Genomic DNA, 12,227 nt, shown 5'->3' with positions numbered 1-12,227 from the left:
CCCTGCTACCCTAAGTATTTCTGTAAGATATCTAAATCTTTTGTGAGACATATGTTACTGAGCTCAGTTTGTCTTTGTTCCTTTTAAAAGTCTTGATTTGCAGAGAACAGGAATGCTTTGATTCTGCTTCCTAACATGATACCTGTGTGGAGCAATGTTTGAGGTTGGGCGCAAATCCGTGGGACACACAAATGGACATGAAGATGTTAAGAAGAGGTTGGAGGAAATTGAAATACCAAAAATCCCTGAGGGAATTGTGGAATATTTATGAAAATACGTGGTGTGTTTTGAAATGCAGATGTCTCTAGAACATAAGATGTAATCACAGGGATGGAAACTGTCTTTAATAAATCTTCTTAATTAAAATCTATTATTTAGAAAAATATAAATCCTCCTGCAACATTAGAAGCAGTAGTAAAAGGTGGGAAAGCTATGGACTCATTCAAGTTGAAGCAAATCATTATTATTGAAAGGTCGTGATTGTAACCTTTTGTTTTGTTGTTGTTGTGATTATTGTTATTTTAAATTTAAAGAAGTGTCATTCTGGTAATCTAAACATAAACTGTTTGCCAATATACCCAACTATTGATAAGGAAAGAGTATGTGTCGGCATCGCTGTCCAATTACATGAACTTGTTTTTGTTTTTGTTTTTTTTCAGTTGCAAGTCTTTCAGCAGATGCTCCTCCAGCTCATAAGCCTCAAAACCAATTATAAAAAATAAATCTTTTTTATTTTTTAATTATATTTTATCAATTATGCTATTACAATTGTCCCAATTTTTCCCCCTTTGCACCCCTCCACGCAGCACCCCACCACTGTTCATGTCCATGGGTCTGTGTATAAGTTCTTTGGTACTCCATTTCCTATGCTGTACTGTATATCCCCACGGCTATTCTGTGACTACTATTTGTACTTCTTAATCCCCACACCTCTTCACCCATTCCCCCACATCCCTCTCCCATCTGGCAACCTTCAAAACTCTGTGACCATGATTCTGTCTCTGTTCTTCTTGTTCTCTTGGTTTATTTTTTAGATTCAATTGTTGATATGTATTTATTGCCATTTTATTATTCATAGTTTTGATCTTCTTTTTCTTAAATAAGTTTCTTTAATGTAAAAAAATAAAAACTTTAAAAACAAATAAATCTGGCCTAGCCTTCCCTCAGTGTTCAAATTTCCTCTATCAGACCCAGAAAGAATGATTTAAAAATAAAAATGCCTACATGATTGCTTTTATGAAAAATATATAAATTTCTCTGTTCTTATGAGTCTTTAGCTGTCATTAAACTTTAAAAGCACTAGACCTTTCAGTTAAACCAGTGAAATACGGCATAATTGTTATGACATGTCAATAGGATGAAGTAATTTCAATAAGTGGTTGAGCTGGGGCAACCAAGGCTGAGCTGTGCCTTGTGCAAGCAGAGTCCTCGATGCAGTATCTCTGACTCAAGACCCTGGCCTGTGGCTATTCACAATGAAGTCATCATTTCACACTATGAATTCATTAGTTTATAGTACCTCTTCTCAGTTACACATAGCATGAGATAAACATAGTCCCAGGCAAGGAATGGCTATCACTGACCCTGTGGGAAAAAGTTGCGACCTTACCCTCCTGTAGCAATCATCCACTCATGGCTTGGGTTTTATAGAGCGTCCACTCTTGATTGAATAAACAGTTTTGTTGCTGGTTGTTTTAGTACTATCTGATAATGGGGCTTCATTGTTGATTGCAGGTGCCTGAACAGCAACTGGGGAGATCAGGAACGTAGTCCTATACCAAAATGCCTTTCTTCTGTTATGGATTCGGAGTCCCTTAGGATGTTCTGTGTATTCTCTGAGCACATAAATGCTGTTGGCTTTTTTGCAAACTGTGAAAGCAGAGCTCTGTGAAGGAGGATGGTAGGGTGGTCTCATTGCTCCCAATAATCTAAAGCCTTGTTCCTGACAGTGTGCACCAGCATCACGGGCATTAGAGATGCTTGTTAGAAAAGCAGAATCTCGGGCCCAGCCCAGACCCACTGACTCAGATTCTGCAACTTAACACAATCCTCCAGATGCTTAATGTGTACATTACTATTTGACATACAGGGCTCTAAAGGAAAATATATTTGTTCTTCCTTATTAGAAACAGTATGTAGTTTCCATGAAATGTATTAAAACTGCAAAAAAAAAAAAACCCTATGTGTATATATACACATATACACACACATCTTTCTTCTAAAAATATTAAATAAGGGACATTTATATAAAAATAAAAATGTGAGAATTTAGGAAAAATGTCAGTCAACAGTAATGTTTTTCCTAGAAAACATGACAAATCAAAATGTCCTATCTCATAAAAACTTCTTCACCTCAAGGAAATGGGCCCAAGTTACAAGTCACGTAGGACAAACTGAGTGGCTGACCTCATGTGTCCTGTGGTTTTTCAGGTGCCTGACCTAAAGGGCACATCGATCAAATGATTTCCTCAAAGAAACATTTTCCTTAGATGACGTCTGGTGGGAATTTTGGAGAATCCCCTTTGTCTTAAGCAATGGAGACACCAGTAGTTTTATCCATGGGGACACTGGGGTCTCCCAGTTGGTGGCCTGCCCTACAGAGAAAAAAGGAAGAACTATGAAAACAATCTAATGCCAAACATAAGTATGCTCAGTCCATATTTGCTATAGATTTGCTCTCTAAAAGTTTTTTCTCTTTACACTGCTGTGCTATGAGCCAGTTGGCTGCTGTCTTTCTCCTGAGGGGTGGATGTGCTACAGTGATATAGTGATTGCTCCATGAAAATAGTCTTACAAGGTGATATGGGATGCATTAGACTGATGTTCCATGGAGTAAATGGACATTTTAAAAGGAATGGGGAAAATGAGAGTATTAAAATACTGTAACATATGCATTTTTAAAAGGGTGTATTTAATCTGGACATAGACAATTAGAAGAAAAGAATTATTTATCATTAAGACCTCCATAGCTTCTGGTTTTTTTACATAGAATTTTTAAGAAAAAATTTCTAGCTCATTGAATAAACTAAACTGAAATTTCAGAAACATCATGGTCTATTCTGGAATCTGAAAGTTTTATAAATAGTTAAAAATATAAGAATATATTTTTTTCACATCACATTCACAATTATTTCAAGATGTATTGAAATACACATACGAAATAACATGGAAGGCCCTTTTCTTTAGTTGCCCATATTTTCTTAAAATATTGGTAGTGTTAAAAGCTTTGGTTTATTAATAATTCAGTAAAGAAGTAGTTGATTCATGTGGATAAGAAAAGGTATCTAAGTCATGGAGCATTTAATCTTATTTACTTATTATTCAATAAATATTTATTGAGCACCTAATATGTGTCTAGCACTATCCAGTGAACAAAGACTTCTGTCTTTGTGCAGTTACAAAGCAGTAATATGCACCTAATTGAGAATTATATAGACAGAATAACCACAAATAAAAAAAATACAGCGGAAAAGGAAAAATAACCTCTGGGCACATTCAATACAAAATGAAAATATAGAACTTCAGTGAGGGAGGGGTATTATATGATTTCATTCTGATTTATCATATTTTAAAAACCAACTCTTAAAATGGGAGGTGGAATATATTCAACTTAAATTAGAAACATGTGAATAATATTTTTATTTGGCAGCATTATTTTTCATGGATTAGTTGTATACAATCACACAAAATAATTTCTAGATTACAGACAGTTGTGCTTATAAAAATACTTTTCTATGTATGGCATGTATTCATGTGTGTGTTTCACATTATGTAATAAATACATTCCTGCAGTTTAATGTGTCAAAATCTGAAAATTTGAATATTTAAATATTTAACAGGTAAAACTCATTATTTAAAGAAACACTAATATGAGTTACTTGGTAAAACATTCCAAACTTTAAAAAATTCCTTTTGTAAATTAAAGAAGTAATTGAAATTTTGCAACTTTGGTGTTTGGGTGCAGGCTGGTTTTAAAGTAGTATGAAAAGGACACATGATTATCTGAACACATAGGGAATTATAAATAAAAACCAAACATTGCCTGCAGGTTTGAGGCTAAATCATACCAAACCAACCAACTTAGTTGAAGAGATAATGAATGCCATTTTTTAGTTTAACTTATAATTTTTTCATTAAAAAAATCTGTTTATTATCTCATGTTAAAAGTCTCCTAAGAACTAATGTAATGATACCATAGACTGAATGTATACTAAATATATGTGGCTTAACTACTATAAAATAAAATAAAAAGATCTCTGAAATTTATTCTTTTACTTGTCTGTGTCCTAAAAATGAATCCATAAGTAAGTTAAATAACAAAATTGCAAAATTTGGAATAAAACTTGTCCTTGAAAATCTCTAAAATAAACTATATAAAACTACACAGCAAAAGGGAAAGAAATTGCAAATAGGGGTTAAGTTCTAAATTTATGAAAATGTAGTTATTGCTTGCCATTCTTTATGTTTCTATACTGTATCCTTTCACAAATACAATGAGTAATTTTTTGTCAAATATAAATAATCTGGTAATTAAGGATTTTCATCAACCTAGGTGAACTGGAGGACTTTTTTAAGGTATAGAAAATCACAGCCTAGGAGTCATTTAAATTTTAAGATCTATAAGAGGAATTTTAAAAGTGCCAATTATGTACTTGTTGATATTTTGTATAGGGATTCCTTTTTGTGAGAGATCAATCATACTTCTCCAAAGAGGTAACAAGCACTCATCTGAAATTTGTATGGAAAGCTCTCTGCCTTTTTAAAGGATTGTTTTAAGAGAAAACAAAAACCATCCTTAGGTAACATTACTGAAAAAGTAAACCTATAAGTTGAAAGACCTTGGTATCTTCACAATAATGAAAAATTTAATGATGTGAGAAAAAAAATCTAATGTGAGAAAAAAGAAAATTGCTAGTAAGGGTTTATGACAGTTTAACATATTGTATTGTTTTATTTTCCAATTTAATGGTTTCATTAGGATGAGTAAGTACCTATTTTTCCCCAATATTCCCTTTTAAAAAATTCATTTTTAAGATGATAATGACAACGATGATCATTTGACTCAACAAACTAAGTAGTCTTGAAACTACGGAAACCTGATCTCTCGTGTGTGGCAGATAAAAAAACTAAATGCTGATCTCTGTCTCTTTAGATTGGCTTAATAAAATGTTATCAATCAATAGTTTATTGTGTTATGAATGTTATGTTGTGTGTATCTCTCACCCCAAGGATATGGCAACCAAATATTTTGTAGACTTGCACTGTTGTCAGGTAATTCACCTCTTCCCACAACACTTTTCAATGAGCTCCTCCCTTTTCATTTAATGTTTTATTTTCCTAGATTTTGTAATTCAAGATTCACCTCATGCTTCAGTTGGTCCCTATACATAGTCTTTATTTGCTGCAAATAAAGGAGTTAGGACATAATACAAGAGAAAGCCCTACAGGAAAATATATTCTGTTTGTGGAACACATGCCTTTAAAAGGCGTGGAAAGTGAGTTCAGGAATAAACTGAGTCATTCAACATTAGCTCCAGGATGTTCTTTAGCTGCTGTTACAAGAAAAAGAATGAAGGCTGAGATTTAGTGATATATTCTATCTGATGTAAAGCCAAATTGACTAAAAAACATTGCCATTTAAGAAAGTTATAACTAGAACAATGATTATTGTTTTTCTAGAAGTATGACTAGAAAAAAAGATCCTATAAGATTTGTAGAATCTTAAAAAATATGATTTAAATATAAGCCTTGTTGTTGTGAATATAGCCCGAAAATGTAAAACTGTTTTGATTTCCTGCAAGTTATTTTTCATTGATTTTGAAGTTTAATGTTTCTAATATAAATTTTATTGGCACTATTTATAGGAAGAAGAAAAATGTGGTATGATATATATATATTTTAATGTTCCCCTTATTTATTACATCCCAAAATTGGTTGACTTACTTTAATTCTAAATTTTAAAATATGGTTTTAGAAGTAGCACTACTTCAAAAGGATCATTCCTGATTCAAATATCCTTTCATTAATTTAAAGTAAGGATAAATGTGTAGTTCCAGAATCCAAATTACTGGTTTTCAATTTGGGGGACAGAAAAAATATAATACACGTAATAAGATAATAAAATACCAAAATATTTTTGATTCTTTGTAGAAAAACAAGCAAGCTGCTTTGACACAATTTCCTACACAAAGGAGTTATGGTAGTGTACATGAAATTTTATATTTGAAGATTATTAATACAAAGATTTGCAAGGATAGCAAAAAATGAGCTGTACATGCAGAAACTGCTATAGAATGAATGTACAACTTGATAATATTTGAGATTCAAATTAACTGCATCATAATATCAAATACCAAGACTTAACATTACAATTCGTTAATCCATTATAATTCATTAGTCAAATGTCCCAAGGAGAGGGAAGAATGTACAATGAGTATTTTCTGGAAATGAATTGCTAAAAATTAGTGGAGTATGAAAAGACTTCAGAATTGGAAGCTCCAGCTGGGTTTAAAAGGATGGGGGACGGGATATTACTCACTATTAAATATTTGAAGAGGCACTTTTAAAATTAAAATCCACGAATATCTCATCAGTTCCCACTGCATCAGGCCGACTCTGATTTCGTCTTAAGCATTTTTTTCCTTTGTAAAGACGAGATTTGGAAACATGCACACAGGACATTTTGCATTGATTTAGGCCAGTTGGGAAAAAAACATGGTTCAAAGCAGGATTTTAAACTGTTGTACTAAATATAATATAACATTAGCAGTGGTGGCACCGTTCCATAATTTTAAGATTTTTATTTTACTTATTATTGAAAGCCATTATCTGATATTTGACCTACATATTAGTATTTTCATTATTATTTAAGCCCCCTCCCTTTTTTTTTACTCTGTACAAACATATTATCAGTCTTGTTCACTGAGAGATTATTTACTCTGGACATATCTGGAATTCTTTCGCCCTATCTTGTCCTCTGGGACTCCCTCCCCCTTTCTGAAGTATTGATATTAACGTGTGGGGGAGGGGGACACATTCAACAAAAACGTAGGATAGAAAGAGGACCCTCTTAATGGTATTCTATGGGAGAAGTAGAAAAACAAAGACAAGAAAATGATAACTGTTTTCTCTAAGGCTATTATCTAATGCGAAAGCAAATAGTCAGTCTGTAAATCAGCTAACAGAAGGGGATTAGAGAGGAGATCTGAGAGTGGCTTGATTTCTAGCAGAGCTGTCTCTCCAGCCAGTGACACAGGCAGGGCAGCCAGGAGCACTCCAGATGGCCGGGGAAAGTGGTCGTCTTGGGTTACTGCAGGGCACTGGGGCCGGCGGAGAGCAGGCAGCCTGGTAAGGCATCTTTAGGGAGCCAGCCCGACGTCCAGCCTGCACTGAAGAGGGCGAGGTCCGGAGGGAGGCCGCCCGCGCACCCGCCCGCGCGCCCTAGCGAGCCAGGACTGCCCATTGTTAACATATACTTGACCTCTGTGACCCTTGCACGACACAGATGTCTCCTTCTTCCACCTCCCTTCTCCCTGGAGCGGACCCTCCCCCAGGCACCTGGTAGCGGCCGTGTCGCCGCCTCCCTTACTAGCGGTCGCGGCGCCCAGGGCGCGGGCGCGCGCCGAAGCCGGCCTGGTGTGGGCGCTCTCCGCGCACTGCGCGCGGTGCTCCAAGTCCCCGGCGGACGCCCGGACGCCCGGACGCCCTGCAGATAAATGCGTCGCCTTCCTCAAGAGTGAGCAAGGGCGGGCGAGGCAGACGCAGACGCCGCCAGTGACAGTGGCAATCCCTGCGTCCCACATTACATTTGTCTGCCACAGCAGCAACAACAGAAAAGCGGAGGGAGGGAGTGACGGAGGGAGGGAGGCGGGAGCAGGGTAGCGGAGCTCCGCAAGTCTTGGGGTCTGCGTGGAGGCTGCGTTTGGCTGACGTCCCAGACCCCGGGCTTTTTGCCCCGCAGCTCGCCGTGCGCAGTACCTGGCGGCCGCAGGCGCTCCGCGGCGGGACTCCGCGGCCTCGTGGTGAGCGCGCGTGGGCGAGTGGCCGCTGATACTCTGGCCTCCCGAGGGAAGCGGCGGCGCCGCGCCCTCGCCCCCTCGCCCCGCGGGCCAGCCGAGACGACGGGAAGTTTTATTTGCAGCTCGGAGCCCGTGGCGGATGGTGGGACTCTCCGACCCTGTGCAGTGTAAGTGCCCGCGGGAGGGCTGGACTGGGGGCGGGCGGCGGGGACGGGCCCATGGCCATTACTATTATTCTGATGGCCGTCATCTTCATTTGGATTATTAGACTAAGAGCCTTCAGGCTGTATTTATCAACTAGGGTAAGACTACGGAGCAGGGTAAAGAGGAACATCGAGGGTGCCTTCAGTCTTCAATGACACTGAACTTCACGGGTCACCGCCAAAGATGCAGTTTTCACTCTTAGATTTCCCCCACTTGTATTAAAAAATAATTTTTCTTTCCTCTCTATGGTCACGATTTGTAAGCAGGAAGATCATTCGTGGGCTGACCCCCCGCTCCCATCCCTACAAAACCACTGGTCAGAGTGCCCACGGTGCGTTTTGTCAGGTGGCCCTAAACCTGCACCGTGGGTTTTGTTTTTAAATCCGGAAGGGAAAGGCTCGTTTATATGGTGGAAAACTTAGCTCTAGGAGCAGGAGAGCGGAATCTTAACTCTGAGACCCGGCTGCGACTAGGGTAGGGGTCTTCTTAGCGGCATTCAGGCACTTTGCACCAGTCTGAGAACTTCCCCTGTTACTTCTAGGCGTTTGGGGCGCTGGAGTGGTGAGCCCCGCGGTGGGCGGCCCCGACCTGAGCACCTCTCGGCCAGGACGGGTCCGGGGCTTTACTGCCAGCGTTTGGTGGGCAGCATCGCTGCTGCCCTGACCTCTGTGCACTCCGGGCTCCGCAGCCCTGGCCCTGTGGGTGTTCCCATCTCCAGCCCCGACGCCGTGCCCGCCTGCCCGGAGCCGGGAGCAGAGCCTAGTGTTTCGCAGCTCCCTCACGGAAGAGCCCAGAGGGGGAGCTGCGTCCGGGGGATTTTTTTCCGATTTCCAGAAACCCGTCTGCTAAAGCCTCCGAACCCGTGGAGAAGTGCGCCGGGCCCTGCTGCCCACCGCTCTATTGGCGAACCTGAAAAGACGGGTGGTTGGCGCACCCAGACCCCTCTCTTGGGGTGGACCTAGCGCTGGACTGGACGCTTTAAGCAGATACGGTTACCTCGGCATCAGGCGCTTAAATCCTTTTTTTTTTTTTTTGTAGGGGCGGTCAACCCTTGGAAAAGTTTGAGTGCTATGATTACGGGAAGTAGGATGTGAACCAAGACTTACTAAAATTAGCTCTCCCCCAACCCCTTGAGTCTCTCAGTTTGGAGGATTTGGCTGGGGAGCCTTGCAGCCCTTGGTCTTCTTATTCCTTGCAAAGCATAATGGAGAAATCCTTTGAGCATAGCTTTTCTTCAAGATTGGGTCACCTCAAATCCCAGCGTGCTCCAGCCTGGCTGTTGCTTCCTGAGGGAATCTGCAAAATGTCACTTTAAGGAATAGCTAATATTCCCGGTGGAGGAGGTGTTGCAGACCAGTCACCAAGGCTAGGGTGAGGTTGTGAAGACTAGGAGAGCTGGAGAGACCACCCCAGACCAACTTCATATACTTAATGCAACTCTGAGCCCCCTTGAATTTGTAACTTACCTTCCCTTAATTAATCTGCCCAGGGCCTGTATATAAATGGCTGTCCACAGCTGCTGCAAATTGATTTATCCCCTGATAAAGGTCGGGTTGCTGACCAAAGCATTTTCTTTCTACCTTATGTGTGAACTGAAATCTGTTTTACAGGGTTTTTTTCCCTCCTAGTCTCCTTTTAAACATCTGTACCATTTTTAAGTGTGCTCAGTGGCTTTTATTATCATACTCCCCCCACCCACCACCACCCCTTTGCATAGAGCAGAGTGGAACTGGGTCGTTGCCCAGTGAATCCACACTCACTAGAATACAAATTGACCGGCTTCTCTGTGATAAATGGTTTGTTAGTGTTGGGGGCCTCCTTTTAGTTTATTGCAGCATTTTGCCTTGACCATGTGAGTCTTCTGTCCTGCCCAGTTTCTCCTGTCACACAGTTCCTTAGCAAAGGTTGACAAACACCATTGTTTCTTAAACCAGCATAGCCCCAACCTGGGTGTTTATGTCAGCTGTGATGTGTACAAGCAGAAGCAAATTCATAATTCTATGGATTTCCCTACTTTGTTTGGCTTTAAAATGTAGTCTAGTTTTAACATCATGGGGCTTTCAGATAACGTAGGTGGGGCTATTTGATTTCTTTTTCTTTTTTCTTTCTTTTACAGATTGTTATTTTTTAAGGGAGGTCTGACAATCTTACCCAGTGTTAATCGTGGAATCTCAGTTTGATCCAGGCTTTTTTTTTTTTTCCCCCCAGCTAGGATGGGTGTGAAAGTCTATCGTTACTTTACATGTACTGTATTTAGCATTTGGTATTTCCTTGGTTTATTCTTTCAAAAGACAAAATTCCAACCAAATAACCAAGGGATCAAGCTTATTCTGGGTGCATGGCAACTGACTTTAAGATTATGCTAAGAGAAAAGCTTTGTATTAAAAATCTTTGTTTAAGCCAGTTAGACAGCACTTTATTTGAAAACCTAAATATTGAGTGCGAGAATTTGAATATGTAGTTTCTCCAGTGTCTAGGTTCATACCTAAAAATCATCTGTGACTCACTAATACCTGCCAATAATTTGATTTTAAAATGATCTTTAAGGACTTTTTTTGATAAGAAACATTCTACTTTGCAACACAATGCAAACTGCACTATTACTTGCAAGTTGCTGGAAATGGGCGAGTATGTGTTGCAGCTACAGGACAGCAGCTTTTTATCGTTTTTACAGTTTTCCCTTCCTAAAGAAAAGTAAAATATTGCTCTTGATGCTGGTATTTGATGATGAGCTATTTGATTGAGGCTGTGAGTCTAAATATTTGCAGATAAAAGACCACTTCAAAATTTGTAAAGAATACGCAAATGTAAAGTGCCATTATCATTTATTTTATTGTAAGGTAGAAGCTTAGCAAAATAAAAAAAAACTTTTTTTTTAATACATTGAAAAGGGATCACGAGAAAGCAGTGCTTCCAATAGGAATGCTGGTCAGTGGCTGTCAGTTTAGGACATTCTTCACTGTCAAATCCTGTTTCTCACTTCTTTGATATGAACATCAGCTGACAGGCACTGAATGCAAAGCCTTCTTCATTGAGGTTTTATGCAGGCAGCATAGCCCTTCATAGTGAAGCAGTCTGAAAAATTGGCACCTGCAGGATTTGCATGTGAAAAAAAAACCCAATTCAGTTGCATTTTACCAGAGTCTATTACTGTAAGTTATGTAAGTTCAATGAGAAAAGATATTTATTTGTTGCTGTTTGGGCAAGTAAAAGTGCTTTGTTTTATATACACCTTATGAGTCATGTAGCATTCCATAGACTTTATTGATAGCAGAAGTAGAAAGAAGTGATCTTTGGCTTTATAGAAGTTATTTATTATGGAGTAGAGCTATTTTTAACCATGTGCTCACAGAGTGCACTTACATTCATGGTTAATTTTTTAGATGTGCCTTAAAATGGTGAACTCATACAACTTTCAGAATAATGTATATGCAGTTAAATACATAAAATTAGATTAACATAAATATCTTTTGAAAATGATCTAGGATTTTAAGTTCCATAATCGAATAACAAGTTAAAATCTGTAAGAAAAAAATTAAATCTTTCATACTTTCAATGCTCAGGAAAATGTTAAGTTTCTCTTACTGTGTTTGTTAAAGCATTTGTCACTAAAATGCCTTTTAAAAATACTATAGTTGGCCCTATTTATGCAAAACAACTATCAAATGTTAAATCAACTAAGACACCTTTGTGAACTATTACTGGGAACACTTTATTCAGTGTAAGTTATTAGCTAAAGAGATACCTCCCAACTTCACTTTTTTTACAGCCATTAATATAAGAGTTCCTAAATAATGTTTAAAGAACAGTGAACATTTTATTAAAGCAAACATTAGTCCAGTTTAATGGAGGTAATTGTAAGTGATAAGACAGAGCAGGTTATCTCTGTGTTGTTTAAACAGAAGGAGCTACTTTGCACCATTTCCAGTAGCCATCTGTAGAAGAGAAGGGTTTGCACCTGTCTGTCCACACTAATTATAGATTAGGGCCAAAGAAATGAAATTT

General features: G+C 38.8%; 1 protein-coding gene across 2 annotated transcripts in view; it reads left to right on the top strand.

The window, feature by feature from the left end:
• The first annotated feature begins 7,917 nt into the window (after window positions 1-7,917).
• Window positions 7,918-12,227, top strand: part of RUNX1T1 (RUNX1 partner transcriptional co-repressor 1) — a 148,081-nt gene continuing 143,771 nt past the window's right edge. Inside the window, exon 1 of one of the 2 annotated variants that reach the window (XM_045861281.1) lies at window positions 7,918-8,185. In XM_045861281.1, the coding sequence (XP_045717237.1) occupies window positions 8,158-8,185 (28 nt within the window). In that variant the 5' untranslated portion in view covers window positions 7,918-8,157. The remainder of the gene's footprint in view (window positions 8,186-12,227) is intronic. The other variant, XM_045861280.1, reaches the window with a different exon arrangement.

Source organism: Phyllostomus hastatus, unplaced genomic scaffold, assembly GCF_019186645.2.
Source record: "Phyllostomus hastatus isolate PE091 unplaced genomic scaffold, TTU_PhHast_1.1 phas_scaffold_21, whole genome shotgun sequence".
Taxonomy (NCBI): Eukaryota; Metazoa; Chordata; class Mammalia; order Chiroptera; family Phyllostomidae; genus Phyllostomus; species Phyllostomus hastatus.
This window is presented reverse-complemented; position numbering and strand designations above follow the sequence as displayed.